The sequence below is a fragment of the Ailuropoda melanoleuca genome, chromosome 7, assembly GCF_002007445.2.
Source record: "Ailuropoda melanoleuca isolate Jingjing chromosome 7, ASM200744v2, whole genome shotgun sequence".
Taxonomy (NCBI): Eukaryota; Metazoa; Chordata; class Mammalia; order Carnivora; family Ursidae; genus Ailuropoda; species Ailuropoda melanoleuca.
In genome coordinates this window covers 25,494,976-25,521,379 of record NC_048224.1, presented here as the reverse complement: position 1 = coordinate 25,521,379, position 26,404 = coordinate 25,494,976, and the positions used below count along the sequence as shown (strand labels likewise).

Below are 26,404 nucleotides of genomic sequence, written 5' to 3'. Positions count from 1 at the left end.
GATGTCTCTCAGGCAAAAAAGATGACACTCAGCAAAATGGGGGCTCAAAATAGAAGTTACATTCTTGTGACATTCCTTGCACATTTGTGACTTGTACCTGCTAGTCCAATTTCCTGAGACCTCAGCTTCCTTTCCTGTTGGATGTAGGCACCAAAAGGGAGGTCTGTCTCACTAATTTAAATCCTCTCAGCATGTACACACATACAGACACACGCAGAAACACACACACACGCACAACTCCCTACTCCCAGCGGCTGCAGCCTGCTGTGATGGGGCAAAAGGCTCAGGCAGAAGCTCCAGCAGCTCATTCCAGCTGGGCTGCCACACGCCGGCTCATTCCCTCAGACCCTCTCTGTCCCTCTCCTCCCCACACCCTTGGCCCAGGAAAAAAAGCGGCACAGAACCAGCAAATACTTCATTGGAGACACACCAGACTCTGCCTGCAACTCAGGATACCAGTCACCCCAGCCCCAGCCCCAGCGCCACCTGCCCTGCAATCCCCCTCCCAGCAGGGCACAGCACAGCCCAGACGCTGCCTTAGGAAGGAAGCCTGAGGCCAGCGTTGCTGAGCTGCTGGGAAGATCCGGAGACTCAGTTTCCCCAAGATGGACTCCATTTCCTCGGGAATGATGCCATGTCCTGAGAGGGCTTTGTCTCCCTGGGAAGGAATCCATGTCCTTAGGAGGGCTCCACATCCCTGGGAAGGACTCCACGCCCCTACGAGGGACTCCTCGGTCCTGAGGGTCTCTTTGGGCCTGCACAGGCTCCAGTCCTTAAGAAGGACTCCATGGATGCAGGAAGACTCCAGGCCTTCAGGAAGTGCGCCAGGTCCCTAGAAGAGCTCCATGTCCTTAGGAAAGACTCCATGTCCTCAAGAAATACAACCTGTCTCTTATCCAGGGAGGGTTCCACACTCCCAGGAAGGGCTCTCTGCCCCTAGGAAGTGCTCAAGTTCCCCAAGGGCCAGGCCCAAAGCCCCTCTCAGCTGGAACAGATGCTACTGACAGTGGCCCCACCCGGGCCCACAAGGCCCAGCTCCTCCTGCTCATTGATGCACAGCTGGTAACCACAGCCCCGGGCCCGGGCTCCAGATGGGACCCGGTGGTCAGTCTTGGCACGTGGGGGCAGCAAGAAGCCCACACTGCCAGCGATGAGCATATGCCAAATGCTGTGAATGTAGAAGTAGTTGTCTCGGGTCTCCACAAAAGCATAGAGTAGGACAGCACTGCCTGCAATAAGGCTGCCCGGACACAGGTAGAAAAGCCAGCGGCGCCACGTGGGTGGGTAGCAGTGCCGGCGGCGGATGCTGCGTACTGTCTGGGGGAAGCAGAGAAGTGGGACTCAGGAATATAAGGCCTTGGAGCCCAAGCGAGAACTGGTCATTCTCAGGCTTCCCTGGAGCCCTGGTCGTGACCTGAAGGCACCTGCCAAGTCTGGAGTGGGCACCATGAACAGCACAGTGATGATGACAGGGTCCAAGCCCATCTTAAATTGGGGACCAGATCCTCAGGGCCCTGCACCCAAGTCCTGCTGGGACGCCCCCTCCCCAAGCCCTCCCAACCTTACCCAGGCTGTGGCCAAGATCCCCAGGGCGAAGAGACTGGGTCCAAGCAGGTTCCAGAGTCCATGCCGGTCAAGCTGTAGAGCCATAGACAGCAGCATAGCCCCCAGCAAATACAGCACCTGGAGAAAGAGGACTCCAGGGGCTGGGCTGGGTTGGCAAGAGGCACCTGTCAATGCCCCCAGGGAGAGGTTGGGAGTGAATTTCAAGTAGAATTTGTGTACAGTTTTCCCCCAGGGCCCACTCTGGACTGACCTGCTTGACCACAGGCTGTAAACGAGCCATGGCAATGACAGTGACCCACACGGACATTAAGGAGCCCAGGAAATCACAGAACTGCAGCACATCGTAGTCCATGATGCAGAAAACCACAATGCCTGGCTGGTCACAAGCATGGTAAAACTGGAGGAAGAAACGACAGGCATTGAGAGAACTTGGGGCAATGGTCCAGGTCTATGAAACAGGAGAAAGAGGTCACGAGGGTGGTGTGCTGCTGTCAGAAAAGCAGAGGTCAGAGGTCACAGACTGAGCAGAACTGGGAAATGCCTGACTCCCTGCTCCTGAGAAGAACGTGGTAGGGAAGCCTGGTCTGCCTCACAAGCCATATGTATCTGCTAGCACCCTGACCCTGTCCTCACCTTCCTCATCCTCCTGCTTCTGGAATGTACTATGGAGAGCACCAGGCCGATGGGGATTCCAGGTCTGTCAAACTGAGGCCTATCCTTCCCTAATTCTCAGGCTCGCTATGGGTCCCACCTATAATCCCCATCCCTGGCCCAAGCTATGGGGCTAGACGCTGGTCTCTTGACCAACCCTGACCCTAAGCCTCCCCTGCATATCCCAGTCTCCCCTGATAGCTCAGACTCTGAGTTAGGATTCATCCTCAGGCCTTACACTGACTGGCCCTCTTCATCGCCTCCCACCCAATGTCATTGGTAGAGGGTGGGGAGTAAGAAAAAAGGCAGTCCCTGGGCCATGGAAAAGAGCAGTTGGTCTGTGGTCCCAACCCCTGTGCCTCTCTGGACAATGCTATCATGGCCTCAAGCATCCTGTGTTCCCTTATTTGTAAACGGGGCTACCCAAAAATGACCTGAGTTCTTTTTACCTTAGAACATTTGCTGTCACCTTTCTCTGAACTTCTGTGTAGAATTTAGTGATTTTTTATTGATGCCAAACACTAAGAAAATGTATAGTTTTAAGACTACCTTTGGTGCAAAGATGACAGGAACATGCATCCCTATGAGCCCCACCCAAAGACAAGATACTGGTTAAGAACTATGAGGACAAACAGCTCCAGACCAAGAACAAACATCACAGTGGCATGCTCACTCCCCCCATCACCTGATATTGCCCCTGCTCCATGTCAGGAAGAACAGATCATTACAGTGATGGAAAAAGAAAATTAAAATGCTATAATGGGAGAGAAAAGGTTTTTGACCTATATAAACTTGGTGAAAATCTACTCACTGGAGCTGACCTGGAGACATACCAGCAGATTTTACAGGATCAAAAAAGTTTCTTAAGATCCTGTGACTCAATCTGCTTGATCTCTGTCCCCTGCATGTTACCCCAGGTCCTCAGAGAGCCATGGCTGCTGAGGCCACCTCTTGATAGCAGGAACAAGTTGCTGTGGTTGCCACGGCTGGACTGAAGTACATCAGGCTGAACTGAAGCCAGGGCAGGAACGCTACATGTTGTACCACCCAAAGGTGGCCTTGGAAGTGGCTTGATCCCTGACTGAAGGGACCCTTTAGGTACTACTTTCAGCCCAGGTCAATTTCTTCATCATTCTACTGAAAGGCAACCCTAAGTCACAAGGGTTCTGAGTCCAGAAGAGAGGTGGCCTTACAGACCTGTGAGACAGACAGCCCGGCCCTCCAGAGGCATATCCTTGAGAGTGGGTGGAGGGCAGGGAGATCCAGCCCACAGCTGAGGAAAGATGTAGCTGAGCAATATCACAGGTCATTTACTTGTGGTAGCAATGGTCTCTGTACTTCAGGAAAGAATGGAAATGGGAGAACCTGGTCTCCTGTTTGCATGCATTACTGTTGAGAATGAGAAGGTGGAGGTGAGGTCAGGAAGATGAGTTCAGGGAAAAGGAACACTCTATCCTGAACTCAAATCACAAACCATGACACCCCAACCTTAATCAAACAGTATCCCCCTTAGAAAAAAGCAGGAGGAAAACTAAAGCAAGTTTGTTGTGAAAACTGGCAGAATCCAGTCCAGGAGCAGAGCTGCCAACAATAGAGTGACAAAGCAGACTCGAAAGTTCAGTCTCTAAAGACAAAGGATGAGAAAGAAATTGCTAAATTTCTTTTGAACCTGTTGAAGATTTTATCCAGTCATTCAAACTGAAAAATCTGTGACTTTAGAAAATGTGAATAATGTAAGAACAGGGAGAAGCTAGGAGTTTAGAAAGAAAAAAAAAAAGAAAGAAAAAGAAAACTTAGGCATATTAATTGGCATTGGGAAACCTTGGGTTTGATTCCTTCAAATTTTTAAGTCTTAAGCTTGTGTACCTATCCTGTCTTCCCCTTCACTTTGGAGGTAAAGAATGTCCCTTCAGGAAGAGACTGCTTTGGAATGATCATGTTTTGAGTACTCCAAGCTCTTTTGTCTTTTTTTTTTTTAAGATTTTATTTATTTATTTATTTGACAGAGAGAGACACAGCCAGCGAGAAAGGGAACACAGGCAGGGGGAGTGGGAGAGGAGAAGCAGGCCCATAGCGGAGGAGCCTGATGTGTGGCTCAATCCCATAACGCCGGGATCACGCCCTGAGCCGAAGGCAGACGCTTAACAACTGGGTCACTCAGGCGCCCCTGAGTACTCCAAGCTTTTGAAAGGGCTTACAAGTTTAGCAACCATGGCTCCCTCTTACATATTATTAAATTGAGAAAGCAAGCTCTTACTAGGAAATTCTGAGAGACTTTTCATGGGAGTCCACATCTGCATCAGAATTAGTATCTGAACACACCTAAAAGATTGATTTTTTTCAATTCTTTCTTCCTCTTGTATGTGCTGATTAATCGGGAGTTAACAGTTCCTAAACAAATCAATATTTTGGTCTTTTACTATTTTACTTATTGGATATTGATTATTCTCTACCTCTAAGACCAGATATAAATACTATAGCTACTAAATTACCCAATACTATTTTCTGATTTGGATTTTATTTTAAAACATTAATCATATACATTTCAGCTTTCACCAAGCTTGCTCCATCTGCCTGACTTTGAAGTTTATAAAAGGAAATGCCAAACACCTCTGAAAGAGGGACTTGTAATAAATCCTTGAATCTCAGATAAGAGAAGATCTATATCAGAAGAAAAGCAAAGCTAAATCACCTAATATTGAAGACACATATAAGGGAATAATTAATTGAAGGCTGATTGTTCTCTTAGGAATTTCTCTGCAATGAATAAAGGGCAGGGGATAATGGAGAGATTGTCTCTGGAGCAGAGAGGTTTGGGGAGAAATCATTGCACTAGTATTCTATGACGGATTATTCTCCAAGCATACTAAAAAGTCAGAGAGATTTTTAAGGTTGTAGAAAACCTACAGGAGTAGAGTTAACTTGAAATTGCAGTGTGAGGTGAACAAGGTGATGTATCTTTCACCAGTCCTGATCTGGCTATGGTCACTGGTCAAGGTCTAAAAACACCCCTGGTCAAGGCTATCGCTGCCTCCTTCATGGGGCTCAATTCACTCTGGAAACCAACCAACAACCTGTGTCAGCTCACTTCACTGAAACTCCTCAACCTGGGGAAGACATCATCTTGTCATCATATGTTCTGGATATGTATTTGTCTCTTCTCCCTGCGGTGCTTCCACCTGCTTTACTACTCCTGGGGCAGAATCCACTATCCATTGCCAGGGCACCTCACTCATGACCATCTTTAACCAGGAGATACAACTTAGAGTAAACAAAGTAAAGTGAATCACTCACCACCATAGAATTCACTGGTGTAAATATACTGCCTATCACCTAGGAGCAACCAGCTGAACAAAACACTGGAATGGCCTACTGAAGGCTTAGTTTTGGTGTCACCTGGGAGATGCTACTCTTTTGTAAGTCTGGAATACTCTCCTATGTTTGGTGCACAGTGTGTGCTCAGTAAGCTTTAGTCATCTTATACTCCGTGCCATGTATGTTCATGAGAGAACATCCCTACGCTATAAACTTTCCTCCATGCAGAAACAAAGAAACTTGCAATATTGTTGATCCACTGAAAATTATGGGCTAATTTTTACATTGGTATTCCTCTTGTCAACAGAAATAAAAAGAAGTGATAGAAATAACACAGAAAGATTGGGAAATTAAAAAAAATTTAGACTACAAACTGGTTTCTGTTATATAATTCTAATCTAATTTGACACCTCCCTCAGCTTTGGACATTCATGAGGTAATTTTTTTAAATTAACCTAAATTGTTTTCTGTGAGATTTCATATTTTTATAACATAACTACATAGTTCACCTAATGCTTCAAAATGGAGTATCCAGGCACTACAGAATGTAAAACTGGAAATGCAAATACATTCAATCCATGTAGTGACTGGAATATTTGCATTCAGGATATAATGGAATTTATGGCTATTCCCTTATTATCGGCCTCCATTTCCTCCTGGAAACGGGATTTTGCCAAGGGCCACTAAGAATTACCTGCGAGGTGTGAGGAACAGAAGAGGTAAAGAGAAGGCAGACTTGTAGCCAGGATGTCAGGAATCAGCAAGAAAGGCCCCACAGGTCCCAAAATGTCAGCTCATGGGAACGGATTATGAGGCTTCGACTAGCACTGGGAAGGATTCACGGCTTGAACTGTATGAGCTGTACAACTGCAGTGTTTGATATATTTCCCTCGATGACTTCTTGCATTTGGTTATATTTTCCAATCTTTTGATTGGCTCTTCTTCTCTTTTAAGAATTTGAGAACTATTTTTAAAGAAGAATGTGAGAACTAGTAAATTGAGGTCATAAGTTTCTCTACATACTCCAGGACTTCTGAGAAACTGACGTCAGGTTAGAAATTTACCAAATTACTCTGCCCTGGTGCTAGGAGACAATATAGTTCAGTGATCACATGTAAGGAACTTAGAATCAGGCTTTCTGAGAATTCTGGTTCTACCACTCATGTTATGCCTCAGACAAAGTATTTAAACTGCGCTCATCTGCAAAAAGGGATGATGATGATGATATAAGTGCCTATCTATTACTCTAGTGGTATTGTGAGGACTCAATTTGCAGTGTCTCACACACTAGATGTTATTTTGCTGTTTCCATTATCTGAACTGGTCTGGCTATATACAAAATCAAATGCTGGATTTGTGACCTGCTTTTCTTTTAACATATTTTACATATTATGTAACATATCTTGCATTTTAAATAGTTTACATGTTTACACTCTAGAATCTTGAAGAACAAACCTACTGTCTGCTCCCATGCCCTGGATAGGAATCAATGCACTACTCCCAGATGTAGACTGTCCTGGCTTTGAAGACAGGGAAGAAGACTGTCATCTATGTCCTGGTACTGTTACCTGCAATATGACCAGTGGGTCCTTAAATGGAGACTATTGAGGAATGAAGTAAGTCTAAACTAAGTAAAGAATGAGAAAGGAAGAGCAATGGGGAACCTGCCCAGGAAAACTGGATGATCAGTAGCTCTACATTTTGGCCCATGTGGAAAAAGAAGAGGAGTTAGAGCAAGACTTCAGGCAACATCACAGAGCCAGCATCTTTTCCTTGATCTTTTGGTTATTATCCTATCTTTTTTTCTTTTCTAAATAAGCTCCACACCCAACATGGGGCTTGAACTCACAAACCTAAGATCGAGAGTCGCATGCTCTACTGACTAAGCCAGCCAGGCACTCTGTTTATTATCCTAGTTAAGAAAGTGGAAACTCTGTATGTGATGTCAATCACTGTAGGCTCCCCTGGTGTTCCAACTGGGGAAAAGGTCTTTTCTTTCAAGGATGATTTGCCATTGTATCCAGAATATAAGCAGTCATCTGGTACTAAACACTCTAGAGCCAACGTCCAGGATGCTTGTGCAAAGTGCAGGAGAATGAACACACTCTCCCCACATGTTCCAGGCTCCTGATACACTTAGGTACTGTTACTGATTGTGAATCCTATTAGATCTGCATGCAGCCAAGAGTGGGCTGATGGAACAGCTGTTGCTAGAGGATTTGGTAAGCAACAGTATAAAGGGCATCTGGCAGTTAAAAGAGAGAGAGAGAGAGAAAGAGAAACAGTGTCTACTGTAAAAACAGAATGAGGCACTGTCAGAGCAGGTCTAAAAAGGGGAGCAGCCAAGCAAAATTAGAGTGTGCTCTTCTCACACTCCAGCTTAAGAGGTGAAGGTCTCTCTACACAGCATGGTTCTAGCCTCCTCTTCCTCATCTGTGCATGAACATCCTGGAGGACCCTATAACACACCCCTCAGTTTCAGAACATTCACCCTCCACTTTCTGCTAAATGATAAGTAGGGTTTTTGTAATTTGGACATATGTCTGATCTATTAATGCTAAACAAAAGAGAAGCACATATTGGTTTTTGTGATATTCTTGTTGCCAAGACATGAGGAAAGTCTGAATCCATCTAAGATTTTTATAGGGCTCATAGGCAGGCACTGTATGTCACTAGATGCCAAGAGCCCAGAGATGAGCTGAAAAGATCCCTAGATGCAGCATCTCAGGGGACAGTCTACACAGGGGTTAAAGCACTTTAGCACACTCACTCCTCTACCTTTTCTTTATACTATTTATGAAGCTTGCTGGTAGTATGAAATTTCTGATTATGGAGGAGTGGGGAGACACAGAGAGGGGACTGTGGACATTCTGTAATGGGAGGGGAAGGATTTAAAACTATATTAAGCTTCATCAAAATATGCTCCTTTGAGCTGGAATTTTATACCACACTGCCACTTCCCATGTTGTCTCAGGACATAGTTGAGTTCATAAAATTTCTTAGGATTCCAAGAGCCAGAATGTTCTATACATTACCCAGTTNCTGCTTCTTCCTCTCCCACTCCCCCTGCTTGTGTTCCCTCTCTCGCTGGCTGTCTCTATCTCTGTCAAATAAATAAATAAAATCTTTAAAAAAATAAAAAAAAAATTAAAAAAAAAAAAATATGCTCCTTTGAGCTGGAATTTTATACCACACTGCCACTTCCCATGTTGTCTCAGGACATAGTTGAGTTCATAAAATTTCTTAGGATTCCAAGAGCCAGAATGTTCTATACATTACCCAGTTATAGAGATTCTCTCCGTCTTCCAAAAGTTCCCATGAGAAATCAAGAAGCCATGGTGACTGAATGGGGAGATACCTTTTCATACCATAAGAAAGAACAAGCTGAAGATATAGAAATGCCCAGTACAATGAAGAACATTGTAGAGCTAACCCTCACATCAAGAGAGATGAAAGTGGAAACTCCATATAGAGACATGGGAGAAAGTGCAGATCTCTTGTCGCTATACGCAGGAGAAAAGGGGAAGCTGTGGACACCATTCCATACTGTAGGACCGCCAGTATATTGAGGTAAAGGTCCCCGTGGCCCTCAGTGTGCAAGACAGCTGGAGACCACGCACTATTTCTAGCGGCTGTTGGTTATCTTAAGTTACAAACAGCCCTGTTCATTTATCCTGATGTGCCTTACAAAAATTACCATATTCTACGCGTGCCGCGACACTGCTGTAGAAGACCCTGTGAAGAGGGAGACACCCTCATATAATGAAGGAGCAGACATCCCCAAACCCGTGGAAAACACGGTGGAAATGCAGACCCTCACCCATCACCATGAATAAGGACTCGGTGAAGACACAGATACACCACATACCGTGGAGAAGAACATGGTGAAGGTGTAGACAGCAGCTTCCAGCACATATCGGCTCCGAATGGCCAGGACCACGGGTGGCAAAAACATGAGGTTGCTCAGGCAGAGCAGTAGTGTGGACAGCAGCTGGAATCCATAGGTGAGCGCATCCGCACTGTCGGTACAGCCCCAGCCCCTCCACCCTGCGAGTGGGGAAGGCACGACGTGGAAGAGGGCCCAAGGCAGCCACAGGTTCGGGACTCCTGCCAGTAGCCTTTCGCCAGGCCCTAAGACACTGCCAGGGAAGGGTGGTCTCCGCCTTCCCATTCTCTCCAAACCCACCCTCACTTCAAGGTGCCGCTGCCCGTCCAGGCCGCCCCTCCAACTCTTGAAGCCCGCCCACAGCTCCCTCGCCAGCCCAGCCCGCTCACCGGCCTTGCACTCGCAGGCCGCGTACAAGTAGTTGTGCGTGCGCAGCAGCTTGCACTGGCCGTAGGGCCCGCAGTCGTCCACGCAGGGGGAGAGGAAAGTGCGCAGCCGCACCTCGGCCGTCGCGTTCCGGCACCGCACGTACCTGCGCACACAGCCGGCGGTCAGCGGGGTGTCAAGCCGCTCCTGCCCCATCCCGGCGCCCCGCTGCCCCGCCCTGCCCCGCCCCGCTCACCGAGGCCCCACCCCGCACAGGGAGCGCAGGGTCAGGAACCAGGTCCCAGTCTGTGGGAAAGGGATTCGCAGCCTGGCCACTCTGGAAGTGGCACTGACGGAGAGGAGGAAGCCAGCCAAGGACTCTTAAGGGAGAAGGGAGAAGAGGGGGTATCAGCGGGAGGGAGGAGAAATCAGTTGGGGTCAAGACCTAAAGAACCTTCACCCACCTGACCCCACTTCCCTATCTCATCCTTCCTCCATACCATCCCCCACTGTCCCCAGCCCCAGAGTTAAAGCCTCTTCTGTTTCCCCCATTCCTCACCCCCACCTTTAGAACAGGTCACCGCTGCATCCCCCAGGCTCAAGGGCACCTCGTGAGTCAGGCATCCGAACACCGTCACATTTTCCTGGCGCAGGGAGCTCTGGGGAGGGCAGGTATGAAGACGAGGCGGTCACACCCTCCAGACCCTACCACCACCCCACAGCCCCCAGACTCCTACACCTGTTAACCCCTCTCCAGAAAACCTCTGGGAGTTCACTGGACATCCCATTCCTGCAGGTGCTCTCCATACCAAAGCCTGCCTTTCTCTTTCTCCCTCTTTCTCTTCCTCTGTCCTCCTCTCTTCTCCCTCTCTCCCACTCTCATCCCCATTCTTAGAACAGAAAAATTGGAGAACACCAGATCCTCCACAGCAGAGATCTTTCAAAGACCGATGAGAAGGCAATGCCCAGTTCTGAACATTGTCTTTGAGCAGAATTGTTTAAACTCTGTCCAGACAAGACAGAACACCCTGTTTCAGTCCCCTCTAGCTTACTGGATGGAGTGGGAGGGGGGCTGTTGCTGGATTTAGAAACTAGTTGTGAACAAAGGAAACTGTAAGGTTTCAGTCATCTTCACTTGGGTCTGAAGGCAGAAGGAACGTAAAGAAATCTACTCTTCCCTGGGTGAAATGATCCTAGGTACTGAACAGCGGTAATAGAATGCCTGGAGGGTTAATGTAGCAACCTGTCTGGGATTTAAAGAAACCAGATAGCCACAGGAGTAAATGTAAGGAGTGTCTACAAGAATAAAAGTAACAAAATCCCATAAGCTCACCTCATTCAAGAAGGATTTGAGGTAGCTTATTAAATGCATATAATACGATAAAATACACATAAGGGAGATTTAAAAATCAACATAAAAAAAATAAAGTCTGTCCCTAGGTGTGAGCCATATATTTGATGCTGACTTCCAAGCGACCAAAGCAAAAAAGGAAACATAATGAGTTACCAGATTTTATCTTTTGAGTCCATAAGATAAAATTTAATTACAGTCTCAAGAGAAGCACAGCATCCAAATGGTGGTTCTCAGGAAAATTCTCATCAAAGAAGCACTGTTCTATCATGCATCCTGTCCTCAACCACAAGAGTGAATTTCATACAACCTGCTTATAACTTCCCTCAATGCAAGCCAGGGTAATATACCAAAGTATTATACCATAAAAGTCATTCTAGTGGGAAGCCAAAGGGGGGGAAAATGTCCTCTGGGTATGCAGTTCTCTGATCCAAATGTTCAATTCTTGATTCCAAGGGGAAAAAACAAAATAGTTGGAGGGAAAAATCATAGTAGATGTGCCAATATATCTTTAAGAATAAATACAATGGGCTGTTTGAGGTGTGTAACAAGTGTCACGGCATGCAGATGGATGTAATATAAGCAGATGAATGCAGAAAGCGACAGGGTGATGTGTGCAAGGGGGTTGGGCCTCTACTCTCAAGATACTGAGGAAGAACAAGTATGGGTCATACTGGTCTCTGAAACAGGCTCTATAGTTTCAAGGTCAAATCAAGACCTCACTGTCATGGCCCAAAGGCAATAAGAGTCACAGAGAATTTAAGTATGAAAATAAGGAATGTCTTTGGGTTTAAGAATCTGATCTGTCCTGACCAGCAGGAGGACTAAAAAATTCTGAGCCATGTCCTACAAAAGACCACATCTAGCCACAGACCAGGTCTCATGTTGGTTGATAGGGAAATGGTGTCTGCCCCCCAGAGCTGGGGAAGAGTACATAAATTATTGGATCAACGCCAATTTAAGGCAGCCACTAATGGCCTGATAGAGGGCTCTGCCCTAAGCCCAGTCTTATTTAATGGTGAAAATAATAACTAAGAGGTACAGAAGGCAAGCTTTTCAAGTGTGTGAATTACATAAAGCAGGGAAGACCCAGGACCCAAACTAGTATTAGGCAATGGCTCAAATATGGACATAAATTCTTTCACTTAAGTTAAAAAGTTCACTGCAAAAATATGAGGTGGGTATTGGCAGCAGTTCACATGAACCAGCTCAGGGCACAAAAATGTGTGTGTCCCTTAGTGACGAGTAGATAAACACAGAAGTTGATGTGAAAAAGGACTGAGAAGACACACAATTTTAGGTCTTCTTCAATTTTCCAAAGCTTTTTACATGTGATCCTATTACTTTTATAATAAAAAAGTAAATGTATGCAACTGGTTTGAAGAAAAGAAAAAGAAAAAAGGAAAACACTCTGAGATCTTAGTTCACAACCCCAGGTGATCCCCCAGTGTGATGTAGCAGCTCAAAGAGGGAACTTGACCTCAGGCTGCATAAACACCACCTGCCACCCTGGTCAGACCCCCTTGGATCACTTATCTCAGAGACACTAAGACCAGAGGAGACAGCAGACGATAGGGAGAGGTCTAAGATGCTGAGGGTGTTTGGCTTTGGGGAGATGATGGGCATCTGAAGGACTACTAAACAGGATAGGAATGTAACAACTGTACCACACTAAAGATGTAAAATAATAGGGGAAACTGTGCAGGGAAAGAGGGGGGATATGGGAACTCCCTGTAATTTCTGCCCAATTTTTCTGTAAGCTTAAAACTGCTCTGAAAAAATCAAGTCTATTAATCANAAAGTTTTAAAAAAAAAAAAAAAAAAAAAAGGCAAGGATAGAGTTACTAGATATAGCTTCCGAGGTAAAACAAAGATTGGTGGGTAGAAATCCATGGAGGCAGATTTCCATGGAAAGTCAGGACTGCCTTTAGCAATCAGAGCTGTCTAAATATGGACTGCATGGCCTCAATAGGTGGTGAACTCCCCATCACAGGAAACATGCAAGAAAAGTGTCTTTTCTTGCCATAGAAGCCCTTGGGAAGTAGAAAGTTAGCCTATAAAACTCAGATAACTTAGCCCACTCTGAGTTGCCCTGGCTGACCTCGCCTATCTCTAGTAAAGTCAACACTCAGGATAATGTTTGTATGTTTGTTGATCAGACTTGTGCTGAGACATTGTCCCTAATTGTAAAGTGGGCCTAAAGCAGCCAAGATATGCTTCCAGAAGGAGGTAAGAAACCCTATACCCCTGACACCTTCTCCTTCAAGTTGCCCTCCAGGGCAAATACCCCCCCACCCCCTCCCCAGCTTTCCACCAAGAGTACCACATTGAGCTGGAGCTCCAGGCTGAGGACTCCACCGCTGTCCAGCACTGGCAGCAGCCTCAGGGCAAACACTGCAGGGCGCTCAGGGGGTAGGGCCACACTGGGGCCAAAGAAGATGTAGAAGTGGACGGAGAAGGTGTCCAGCTCATTGCGCAGTGTCGGGCGCACTGGCCAGCAGTGCTCTGGTGGGGATGTGGGCCCAGGCCCCTCCACAGAGGTCCCCAGGGATGGCGGCTCTGGGGGCAGTGGCTGGTTGCCCAGTGACTGGGGCATGTTCATGGCAGCTCCAGGGACAAGGACACGGGACAGGCTGGGCTGCGGGCACTCTGGGGGCAGAGGAAATCAGTGCTGGGGACTGCTGCCCTCACAAGCCCTGCAGCCCCACCACAAACCAGATCTGAGCCAGACAGGAATTAGCAAAGGATAGGGAGGGATGAGAACTAGAATCAAACGTCCCTTGGAAGTATGGGGCATCCAGGGTTACAAGATAGGGCCCAGGGGATTCCTAGTGGTCACAGCCAATGGAATGTCATGTGGAGGGAGTCAAAGTCATCTCTCTGTCCCCAAGGGCAGTGAAGACACTGTAGAAACAGATGATGGGCCCTCTCACTGATTTGCATGGGCTTTGGCAAGGACAGGGTCCCAGAGGTTTTAGATGCCCCTACCTACCCCCAGGAAACTGAACAATATTAAATTAAGGAGTGTAATGAGGTCCTTAGTTAACCCCAGTCAAATGCAAAAAATTATCTAAAGGCCTACTAATGAATCAAAGCTTCAAGTGGAAGGGCTTTAGGGGGTGTGAAAGAGCCTGGAGGGTTGGGGAGATTATAGGGATATGGCAGAGGGTCAATGAACACAACCACCAGAGTTGCCTATGCCCAGCCACAGACGTCAGCACAGGCTGAGTGGCCAAGGCAGATGTCGGGCTTCTGACCTTGCAGCCGCACACACAGCTGGAAGCGGATGGTCCTGCCAGGACCCCGGGATGGTATCTCCACGCGCACGTAGACCCAGTGCCCCCAGGGGGGCAGTGCCAACTCCAGCTGGCACAGCGAGGCACCTCCACAGGACAAAGAGCTTGAGTTGTGCAGGGGTGGGGCCTTGGGACGTAGGCGCAACGTCAGGGGGCAGGCCGATGCCCCACGGCTCCCCACACATACCAGCTGTGCTGAAACCCTGTAAGTAAAGCTGGGCACAAAGACCCTGGGCAGAGGGGAGGTTGCGGGTAAGAAAGGACAGGTGAGAGGGACACCGGAATGAGGAAAACACTCAGGAAGAAGGTGGCATGGAGGGACAGGGGAAACGGGAGAACAGGAGGCCTTTTTGCTTCCTCCCCCTTATGCCGGGAGAGAGGGAGGCAGGGGTGCAACCCACTCTGGGGGCTCTGAATGGCCCCACAGCCCAGGTTGGCCAGTGGAAAAGTAGGAACAGGTAGAGAGTTTTGGCTGAGAGGCCAAAAGAACCCTGTTCCCTGTTTGAGGCCAGAAAAGGAAGAGAGAAAGGGTCAGTCAGGTTTGGGGGAGTATTCAACTTACTTGTACAGGGCTGAGCGATTGTGGGCCGAGAGGGTTTGCTCTGAGGGACGGCCAGGCACCAGCACAGCAACGTCCAGCAAACGCCGGACAATCAGCTGCGGCTGAAGGAGGTACTGACACTCGTCCTGGAGACCCTGAGACAAAAGCAGGAGTGGTGGGAGGAGAGACAGCAAGGGTGCTACTAAAGCAAAGTGAACAGAATCTGCTGAAGGGTGGGGGACAAAGCTCCTGGGGCTAGGATTGAGGTCTAAACTCTGGGTCCCTCCTGCCTGATTGCCACTTCTGTCTTTCCTAGGTGTGCAGGATCTGCTATGATCCTCAGCATTGGCTGAGGTCTGGGGACTCAAAGCCACGCCCTCCTGACAGTCAGGCCTGCACCTCTTCCACTCTAATCCCTCCTCGTAGGCACTCCTGGACAGCCCCTCAAGGTAATTTCAAAACACCCCATTTCCCCTCCAACCCCTCAAGAACTTAGAACACTGGCTCTCTTTTGGGGTTAGAAAGCTCCCTGAGGCCTCTGGTCCAAACCCACCCAGCCTTCCTAATCTGAATCTTCCATTTCCTTTATTCCCTACTCAGCCCTCCCAAGTGTTTGTCCAACCTCTACTTTAACACCCCCGGGGAAGGGCCACTCTACCTCCTAGGCAATCTCCAGACCGTAAGCAACTTGAAAACAGCAACCTTGTCTTATTTTATTTTTGCTCCCCCAGACATGAAGCCTAATGTAAAGTGCATACCTCATAGATGAATGTCTGCTGAATAAATGAATGAACAAATGAATCAACACAGCTGTGGGCAACTCTGATGTTTATGAAGCCAGAGCCTGTTTTCTGTCTCCCCTCCCACTGCTCTGCCTCAGGGGACCCACAGATACATCTGCTCCTTCTGAATCAGCCTGGGTTTCTTCCGTTACTGGACACAACAGCACATCTAAGCTGCTCTTCTGGGTGAGATCCCTGATCCTTGTCATTTCAGTTCATACTGCCCCAGCACACACAGCCTCCTCACTCTTTGGTGGGCACAGTCCCTTCATTCTGGCCCCTCCTCTGCAGCATCTGCAGCTACCTAAGCCCTCCAAGCCCATCAGGTCAAAGGAGGACAGGGCTCCCGATGAGACTTCTCTGTTCTTCTGGACAAATGGCCTTATGCTGGCCCAAGAAACTGTGGAAGCCTCTGTTTATTTATTTGTTATTGTGACCGACACAAACCTCTAAACCTCATTCTGACAAAAGTTCCAGGCATCCCACTGGGTTCCATGCCATGGAACAAGCCAGCCAAGGCACTGACTTCCAGCAAAGCTCCCCAAGGCTGGAAGGAGGCCTTGATGATGCCAGGCCAGAAGATCTCACTACCCTCTGCCTGGAATTCTTCTGTGCCTTTTGCATCACTGCATCCCCAATGCCTACCACACCACCTGGCAAATACTAGGTGCTAAAAAAGTATCTGTTGAGTTAAAGAATGGGTGTCAAAAAGAGGGTCCTTTCAGAGAGCTCCTCAACCTACCTAGTTGCTCAAAGACCTCCATCTCTGATACCCAAAGCAGATGTCCTTCATCTTTGGTGTCAAACCCTAAGGACCAGAAGTACTACCAAAAGTCATCTCATCAGCCCCACTTCCTACAGCAGAATCACCACAATAACCTTGCAGTGAGCGAGCCCCAAGGGTGGGGGCTCACACCCTGGAGGTGGCCGATTTCCTTTCCGGATGGACAATCCAGGGAGAAGAAACACTTTGCTCCACATCTTTCTTGCTGTTGGCTTAACTGAAGGTTTAACTCAAAGGTTAAAATGTGCTCCTTCCTTAAACCGTATAATGTACACATCCAACGCTCCTCCCTTAAGGCGGAGTGAAGCATTCAATCCGCAGAGAGCAGGGAAGGTGCAGAGATGCAACAGCCGTCACCCTGTGACAGGCCAGAGCAAGGGCCCCAGAAGCCAGGTCTTCGGGAGCTGCCAAGGCATAAGCCAAGTGAGAGAGTACAAACTGAGCCAACATCAGCAGTCATGTAAGGAACGGGGCCAAAGCAAGGAGACTTGAGAAACCAGGAGGGCCAAAATGAGAAGTGGAGTGGGAACCAGTCTGAAAGCAGCTGGGGAGGAAGGTCTTTGAACCCTAGACTGATGTAGTATGGCTGGGCTGAGTTTCCTGAGGAAGGCCTCAGCAGACTCTGGATAGGGCTTACGGACTAAGATGCCCAAAGACGCTTGCCCTTCCCTGTAGGAATATCCTAGTACCCAGCACAGCCCCTGGCCCACAGTCAGTCAGCACCAATCAACACGGAAGAGTGCCGAACAGACTGCAGGGGGCAGGAGTGCAAGCAGGGAGATGACTGGGAGGCTACTGCGGGGGCCCAGGAGAAAGTTCAGGGAAGGTATGCTCAGAATGGAAAGAGAAAAGCAGATGCATTCAGAGCATACTTTAGAAGTAGAATCAACAAGACTTTTTCTTTACAGACTAGCTATAGAGAAATAAAGGAAAAAGAAGAATCAAGTATGACACCTAAATTTGGGGCCTGAGCAAATGGTGAATGGCAGCACCATTGACTGAGAAGAGACTAGAGAGAAGAGGCATGGGCTGAGAGAAGTAAATGGGAATCAAAGAGATTTTCACTTTTGGCTCTGCTTGGATTTGTACGTGCTAAGTTTGAGAATTTCTTGGACATCCAATCAGAGACACCAAGTAAGCAGTCAAATACAACATCTGAGATTCAAAGAAATTAGGACTCATGGAATACACTTGGAAGGCATAACTTATAGGTGGTATTTAAAACTGGAGACACCTAGCAAGAGAATGGAGAAATAAAAAAGGAACGGTCTCAAGACCAAGCACTGGGGCCCCACAAAATGCACCAAGCAGAGGAGACACCAAGAAAGGAGACAGAGAAGTGGTGGGCAGGAGGAAAATCAGGACAGTTCTATAAAGTCACAAAGGCCACAAGGAGAAAGTGTTTCAAGAAGGAAAGAGTAATAGAAGGAACTAGTTAACAGCTAGTTACTACTTAACTCTGGAGAGAGGAAGTGGGGACTGGAAGGAGTGAAAGGAAGAGGAAGACTTACTTTTCACTGTATGCCTTTTGTACCTTTCGAATGTTGTACCAGGTGCATATATTACCTATTCGAGACACAAATATAATAATTTAGAAAGAGGAGGAAGAGCAGAATAAGCATTGTTAGCAGATTTTAATCTCTTCAAGTTGAGATACAGAACTACACTTGGTCTGGTTGATGGATTCAGTCAGATCCTTTCTTCTCCACAATCTGCTTCTTTGCTTTCCTTATCCTTGTTTTCATTATTTTACCTGCTTTCATTTACTTTCAAATCTTGGAGCTGAAAAGAGGAAGCATTTGAGGCGAACTCTGCCCCAGACATTTGAAAAACTTTCCCCTAATGAGTCAGGTGGTGCCAGATGTTACCTACAATCCAAAGGCTAGTCCCTCAGTGCAGACTGGACACCACAGAATGAACACATGCTCCAAAACAGGGAAGGCAAGGCAGTGGAGCATGGGTCAAGACAAAAGAGGTTGACAGGAAAAAGGGGGAAAGGAAAGGAGAAGGGAGATCAGTTTTGGACACTATGAATTAGAGAAGATAGCAGAAGAACAATAGAAATTGGCCATCCCCCCCACTGTGTGCCAGGCTCTGTGCCAGGTGCTAGGAATACAGTAGCGAGTGGCACAGACACAGGAACTCTCAGAAGTGTGCGACCAGAACTCAGGAGAATGGCCTGGACCAGATAAGTCACTTCCCTTTTACAATCTCTTAAAGGTCCCAATTATTCTCAGGATAAAGTTCAGACTTCTAGGTCCTTCATGATCTGGCCTCTGCTCACCCTTCCAGCTCCCTTGCCCAGTCCAACAACCACTCCACACTCAACCACTTCAGTTCTCCCTTCTACATATTAGCCCATGCTACTCCCACCACCCGGAATGCCTTCCCTTGCTTTTTCAACATCAGACCTCACTTCCTGTTTCCTAAAACCACCTCTACCATACTACCAAGCTGACTTAAACATCTTTCCCTTGTCCTCTTAAAACATCCCCGGTATTTCACTAATATACATCTTATTTATCTGTGTCCTTTGCACCCAATCCAAGGTCTGGGACAAAGTACGTATGCAAGGACTAAGGTCTAAAGGGAGGTCTGAGCTCATTCCCAAAGCTGAGGAAGGCCCTAGAAACAGTGCTGTCTTCTTATGGTCAGGACTCTTCAGTCCCCACCCAAGGCCAACCCTCACAGGAAGTCAGGACAACAGTATGAGGAGAAAGCAAGTCAAGAAGATAGAGCCCTGGAGGAATGCTCTGGACAATTAACTCACAGGCTGGAGTCTAGGGAATTAACCAGAGAACTTAAGAATCCTTAGAGGCCCATATAAGATTCCAAATGATAATCAAATTCTTAGAGGAACCACAAGAATGATCCTTGGCCCGTCCCTCACCCCCAAGCCTCTCAAAGATGCTTTAACTAAATACTTACAACTCTCATGGTATCCAGGTCTGCTGTCATTCATGCGCAAGGTATAACAGTGCCCCCTTGTCTCTAATACCGCCACACCTCAGGACTTCTGCCAGCTAGCCCTACAGCTTGCAGTTCCAAGTCCCCAGACCCCACTTGCTATATCTAGATGCAAATGGCTATGTCAAGGCTGGTTGTGACCTCTCCTAACCAGGCTTTAGCTCCTATAATCCCAGTCCAGGCCTAGGCCCCCAGTTCTTCCTGCTCATCCAGAAAGGTTTTTGGATAACCAGAACAGAACTTCTGAAGGATTTTCCCTGTCAATTCTCACAAAGAGAATCAAGGATCAAAGTTACAAATAGGAATGGGCTCTTTGGGATTTGGCCCAAGACCTAAGGCATTCCTTAGAATAGAATAACCCTTGGTTCTGATGAGAGTCAAGATCTACCTAGAATCCAGAGCCATTTCCAGGTGAGTTCCCAACATGCTGTCATCCACAGGGCTCCCAGACCTTGACAGGAAATTCTCTGGTACAGCCCTCTCAGGAAAAAGAGGCGTATCACTGAGGCCTCAAGATGCTCCCTCAGCCATAGTTCCCATCACTGACAACAGCAATGCCAGTGCACCTGTCCCTGTACAATTCTCAACTCATTCAAAAGCATCATAACACCTTCTGTGAACACGGAGCTATAGCAGGAGGAGGAGAGGCAAGTCTGATGCAGTCACAGAGCTACCGCCCTCAAGGAATTCAGCCTGCAGAGATATAGCGGAGTCAAATCTTCACCTGATTGGAAATTTCTGCCCCTTTCAATTCTTGATGGCCAAGTCCCACTAGCTTTCGCGTTCTTCAGCATTCTGTTCCTTAAATCCTTGCTCTGCTTACACTCAGTCCTTCACCCTTACAACTGGCCCCACACATGTGGCCATCCCACTGTACCAATGGCCAGCTTCTGCCAATACCCTTGCTTCCTGCCAACGGACAAGAGTAAGAAACCTATAGATCCTCTCACTACAAGGAGAAAATCTGGCCTGTACCTGGGAGGTGCAGGAAACCTTTGTGCCGTTTCTTTCCCCTCCAAACCGGAATGGAAAAGCATCATGACCTTTGAATCTACACTTCAGACTTTAAAAACCTCTGTTCTATGAAATCAGTGCTGACATTTGGAGAAAGGGGAAGCAACAGTTGGGATGGACACCAGCTGCTCAAGGCCTACTTTTAACAGGAAAGGGCTTCCCTGCCCCCAGGTGTTCTCTGATGGTCTTCCAGAGGGTGTAGGGAGCTGAAATTATGACAGGAGAGGAATGTTTTCTCCCAGATGGACCAACAACTGGGCTGGAGCCTATAAGAGTCTGCAGGGCTACCACCAATCAAGATGTACATACAGCAGCATATGACCAGTCCCTGGCTGGCTTCTGATCACCTTGAATAACCCTTACACCTTCTAACAGGGACTCTACTCCACAGTGCCAGGGCCTCTAACCGATTCCAGACCCTTACTTTCCCTTCAGCTTACCTGCACCCACCATGTTCTCCTAAGGCTCCCAAATTGCCTCCTACAGATCATGACCTCTGGCCCATCAGGTGAACTGCTGGCCTCTAGCTATGCCCCACCCTATCTACCCTTATGCCGTTGCCCACCCTGGCACAAGGCTGGTAGACCAGGTAGCCTCTGAGGGGGATTAGCAGACATGGAGAAGCAGCTTTGGCCCCTCCTAACCTGGGCAGCATCAACCCACCTTGACAGAGATGTGGCCATGGGCCTGGGGAAGGTGGGCAGCCAAGAACCAGTCCCCAGGTAAGGGGCTGCTGACGTTAAAGATGCCTGAGGTGCGGTTGGGCAGTGTCCAGCTGAGGGTCAGTGAGAAAACCCCAGGCACAGCCGTGTCCCCTGGAAAGTGTGTGTGCAGGGGATTGATGACAGGGGGTGCCCCGGACCGGAAATACCTGAGGGACCAGAATGAAGAGAGGAAGACAACAGGCAATGGGGTGGGAGACGAGAAATGGGGAAAAGAAAGAACTGTCACTCATCACCAATAACACATGCGAATTCCCTATACTGATACACATAGCAAAGTGTTCCAGGTCAGGGCATAAAGAGTAAAAGGTCAGCTCAGGCTCTCACACAGTCAAACAGTAGTCAGGAGACAGAGGTCTTGTCCCTCAGTCACACTTCAATCTGGCCATGGGTCAGGGGTCGGGGCCAGGAGGTCAGTTTAGATACTCATACAGTCACACTTTAGTTTGGAAAGTGCTCTGGGGTTCGAGGTAGGGGTCAGGATGTTAACTCGGACACTCACACAGTCACACTTTGGTCTGGGCAGTGGTCCCCAAAGGTTCCCCCCTGCTCCTTGAAGATGATGAGGTTCCAAACAGCCAGGAATGTGTCCTCGGGAACATGGAAGTGGAAGAGCTCGGTGCTGGCAAAGGAGCGGAAGGGACTCAGCTTGCGGGGTGAGCAGGTAGAGTAGTCAGTCAGGAAGAGGCCTCCTGGGGAGCAGGCAAGAGAAAAAGGAGCAGGGTAGGACACAGGGCACTTCTGTTAAGCAACAGGACCACCAGCCTTCCTCACCAATAGCACCAATTCAACAAATATTCTCCTCTGAGCCAGGAGCTGGGACTCATGCTGCCCTAGCCATCATCTGCTTTAATCCTTATAATGACCTTGGGGAAAATGACCTGTTTTTACTGATAAGGAAACTGAGGCTCAAACCTAGACCAAACTGAGGATTCAAACCCAGCTCTATCTACATCCCAAACCAGGACCCTTTATATTGCCCCCACAGCCATCCCTCACTGAGGAGTCATTGTTCTCTTCTTAGCAAGCTTAACAAAACAGAGGTGTGAATGGCATGTGTTGGGGGTGGGGGGCGGGGGACATGGGCTCTTTGGCCACTGAGCAGGCTAGAACTCCACCTGTGGAGCTTAGGAGTCAGCACGGAACTGTGTAACTTCCTTGTTTATTTTCTTCCCCTTTCTGTTCCCCTGTGGTTCTAGGAGCAGTAAAAACCCTCAGAAGCTTCACAAAAGCTGTCTGTATACTGGCTCAGGACAGGAAGGGGGAGGGGGAAAGTGTGGTGAGGATGCAAGGGGCCTGCTTGGGTGGCAGAGGCAAGAACAGGAGCTGGTAGGCCACCATGAGAACTCCCAGGAGAGGAGGGGAGTCATCAGGCCCTGTAGGATTCAGAAGGAGCAACCAGAGGGCGTTTCCCCAGAGGGAGGCCCAGTGAGGCAGTCAGCTGGTGGCTCAGTGGAATCTCAAACCACTTGGAAATATTCACACTTGGGGTTGGGGTGACTTGTCATCTCTAACTGGAGTGCCAAGATACAAGATACCTGATTATGGTTGTTCAGAGCAGAGCAAAGGTGAGCAAAAAAGTCCGGTGTCAGCAGCTCTCCAGACAACCGCATGGGCACTAGGACTGCTGTGACAGTGAAATAACCCAATAGCTCAGCTGCATAGAAGAGTGTCCCCAATGGCAGGCAAAGTTCTGGAGAATCTGACTGCTCTGGAGACTTAAGATCAGCCGTAGAGAAGCATAGAAGGACGCACCCAGGACAGGTGAGAAGGCTAGGAACTGCAGCAGCTTCAGGACAGACCAAGGGGTAGAGGGGAGACCCTGGAGGGGAGTTTTCAGCCAAATAGGAAATACCCACAGGGCTTAACTAGTCTGACAATCTCCCTTCCAGAAATGGGAGCTATAACTCAAGATAAGGTATTTGAAATAACAGAGAAAGTGGCATCTGGGAAAGGGAGGCTGCTGAAGGAGGGAACCCAGGTAAGGAAGGTGCTACTGAACTTCAAAGTCACACTGCAGGGGGCTGCCCTCAGTATGTAGAGACCACTGGCCCTAGACTGGCCTATGCTCAACTTCAAAGGCCATAGTTAGACCCAAGGACTAGTCAGTCTAGTTCAGACCACGTGATCGGTCTCAACTGTCAGCAGGGAAGACCTGCCACCTGGCGAGCTGAGCACTGATAACAGGAAGGCAGAAAGCCAAGCGCTGAATAGTGTGGCTACTATTGTGTACGGGAAAGTGGAGCTCTGGAGCACCCTCTGCTGGGGTTAGGGGAGAGCTTCTCCTCCCCAGTGCTGGTACCGGGGATGGGTCATTGGATGGGCCTCTGCTATTGTTAGGAAGAAATGTTGGCCAGGGCCCCAGTGCACAGAGCACCCCTGCAGGCCAGGCCACAACTGCCAAGGCAGGGATTATTAACAACAGGAAGAGCAGCCCTTAGTAGAGCCTTTTCAGAGCTCTTTTCCAACTTCATTACAATTCTCCCCAAAGCACCTGAGCCTGCTTCTGGACAATCGTCTTTTAATCCACATCTTCCAGCTTCCTACAGTCCTGTGGCTGTCAGCCACCCTCCTCCCCTCGCCAGCGCATGCTTGCTCAATGGGCTTATGAACAAAGAAGGGTGGCAGGTATAGGAGCTACGAACTGGGCTCAACAGTAGATTCTCCCTCACCTAAACTAAAAATTGGCCTGGCTACTACCTCTACTAAGTGCCTCATTTGCCGGCAGCAGTCATCAACACTGACCCCCTCTATTGCTCCTTCCTTCAAAGAGTCAGGCTAGGGGCACATGGATTACTCCTACACGTTGTGGGAGGCAGCAAACACTGCCTCTAACCAAGAAATCCATTAGGAAGGTGACACTCCAGTGATCTGTCTATAGGAGGAGCAGGAAGAGCTGAAGAGGATCATGTGTGGCCACAACATGTACTCTCCCCTCACACAATAACACAGGCACTCAGAGGACACACAGGGGCTCGCATGCACGCCACACAACATACTAACACACAAGCACGTATACACACTGCACATGACCAGAATTCCCACAGACCCCTCAGGTACACAAACACATAGGTACCCAGATGCCAGTGAACATTCATACAGAGCTTGGACACCTCTTCAGGGGCATTACCTTTGGCATGTACTGATTTCCTCAAGCTTATACACTGAACTAGGCCCCAAAGCTCACTGAAACCCAACTCCCACCCCAGCCGCTCTGTTGTTATTGCCAAAGGCCCCCTTAGGCAAATCTCCATCCTATCTAGAATGCCAGAGGGGATTCGGGGATGAAGATGTGAGGATCATAGTCATCTCCTTAAGATAGGGCCAACTTTATGGCATATCTTCTATAGCCAGGACCCCTCCCACTCCCACATTCCACACATTAAGAAGTTGGACCTCCCCCCTCTCCAAATCACTTCCTCCCTAGATGGTGGTCCTAGGCTGACAACTGGCAAATGAGGAAGAGTTTGTGGATTAAGCCCCCGTATGGGCAGACAGGGGAGAGGACAGGTTGTGCTTTGAGTCTTTTCTCAACTGGGTCTATTTTCCTATTAGGCATATGTTGCAGTGAAAAAAAACAACAACAACACTAGTACGAAACAGGAATTAGGAAACTTTTTCTAGCCCCAGTACTGCCATTTATAAGCTGTATGACCTTGGGAAAACTGCCCCCCAACTGAGCCTCAGTTTCCCCATCTATAAAACGGCCTCTATATTTCAAGACTGCTCTAAAAGTGTCAGGAATTAGTCCTAAGCAAATCAAACTTATCTGGAACAAGACTCATTACAAGAAGAAAACTAACTAACCCATGTCCATCTGTTTGCTACATGTTGTTCTCAAAACTGTTTTCTTAACCCTGTTTTAATATATCCCTAATATCTCAAAGTTTAGGCTAGATCCTCCCACACTGGACTAGAGGCTCTCTATTATAGGATTGTGTCTCCCCCATCAAACTTCCCTTGCAGAAGAAGTTTCCAAGTTTTCTTCCTTGGAAAAGCAAGAGTCAAAGCAGGGTCAGAATGGCCACCAGGAAAGAAAACCTTGGGAGTCTCTGTCCTGGGGACTATTAGGCACATGCTGAGCCTCAAGCCCACAATTTCCTCTCTTCTGACCCTCCCAATTTCTCTCAATTGTGTAAGACCTCTCTCCTCCCTATTTCTCCCGACTTCTTCCCCAATGATCTAGTTGCCCAGGTCCCACCTCTCCTGAATCCCTCCAGTCCACCCCTCCCTGCCAGAACCCCATCCCTGCCTCAGTGCTTCCTGCTTCTGCACTCACCAGCCCCTGGGCCAAGGACAGAGAACAGCAACAGCAGCAATAAGGCTGGCGGCAGCTGGAGCCCAGACCTGAGTCGAGGCTGGGAGAGGGGCAGGGTATGAGAGAGAGGGGTGGGTAGTGGGAGAGACTTGGGTAAACACAGAGATGAGGGCAAAGGTTGAGATAATGGATTGGGCTGTGCTGGGCACTGGGGCTTGAACAAGGGCAGGGAATGGGATGGAAGGAGGGACCGTAATGGGGACGACTGGGGCAAGGGCAGGGTTTGGGTCCCGGGTTTAAGCAAACAGTGGGCGCGGGGTTGGGACAGGGGTTGGGCTGGGATTTGTGACAGGAGGTGGTACAAGGGCAGAGGAGGGGTTGGGGGCCAGGACACGCACAGGGACTGGGACTGGAGGTGGGGCTTGGGCTGGGACTCGGATCTAGGCATTCGCTGGGACCCAGGCCGGGGCAGGGGCCAATCTGGGAAGGGGGGCGAGGGCGGGGCTGGGGGCCAAGGGCTGGATGAGGATAGGACAAGGGGCCGGGACAAGGGCTGGGCCATGGCCCGGGGCGGGGGCGGGGCCGGACAGGCCAGCGTTGAGCGCGCGCAGAGCTGACCCACGGCTCCGCTCCCCACCCCCAGGGGGCGGCTTTCGGTGTCCTCGTGGGCCCGGGGCCGGGGTCAGGCCGGCTGAGGCCAGGCCGGGGACCTGGGTAGGAGTTCGGGCCTGGGCGACTCCGGGCTGCGCTGGACCGGCGATAACCAGGCCCCGCGGCGGCGGCCTCTGTCTGACGTAGTTATGACGCTCCGCCCCTCTATCAGCTCGATTGGTTCTTGTCAGTAAAGCCCACCCCCTGCCCTAATCTATTGGTCTCCAACTTGATTCTGCGGGCCTCCGAGGACA

General features: G+C 48.8%; 1 protein-coding gene across 3 annotated transcripts; it reads right to left on the bottom strand.

Annotated features, from left to right (window-relative positions):
- Positions 1 to 400: 400 nt before the first annotated feature.
- On the bottom strand, positions 401 to 26,282 carry TMEM8B (transmembrane protein 8B). 3 transcript variants are annotated; one of them, XM_019799324.2, is made up of 13 exons: positions 25,521 to 26,282; positions 21,744 to 21,933; positions 21,183 to 21,390; positions 14,994 to 15,127; positions 14,393 to 14,661; positions 13,459 to 13,784; positions 10,350 to 10,443; positions 10,041 to 10,164; positions 9,808 to 9,950; positions 9,401 to 9,579; positions 1,817 to 1,963; positions 1,567 to 1,683; positions 401 to 1,313 (listed from the first exon to the last, which is right to left on the bottom strand). In XM_019799324.2, the coding sequence occupies exons 1-13, from the start codon at positions 26,059 to 26,061 to the stop codon at positions 948 to 950; spliced, it is 2,838 nt and encodes a 945-aa protein (XP_019654883.1). In that variant the 5' UTR covers positions 26,062 to 26,282; the 3' UTR covers positions 401 to 947. The 3 variants fall into 3 exon arrangements, with proteins under 3 accessions (XP_019654883.1, XP_011222849.2, XP_034519995.1); XM_011224547.3 differs by having other exon boundaries at positions 401 to 1,317; positions 25,521 to 26,280; XM_034664104.1 differs by lacking the exons at positions 21,183 to 21,390; positions 21,744 to 21,933 and having other exon boundaries at positions 25,521 to 25,599.
- Between the last annotated feature and the right edge of the window lie 122 nt (positions 26,283 to 26,404).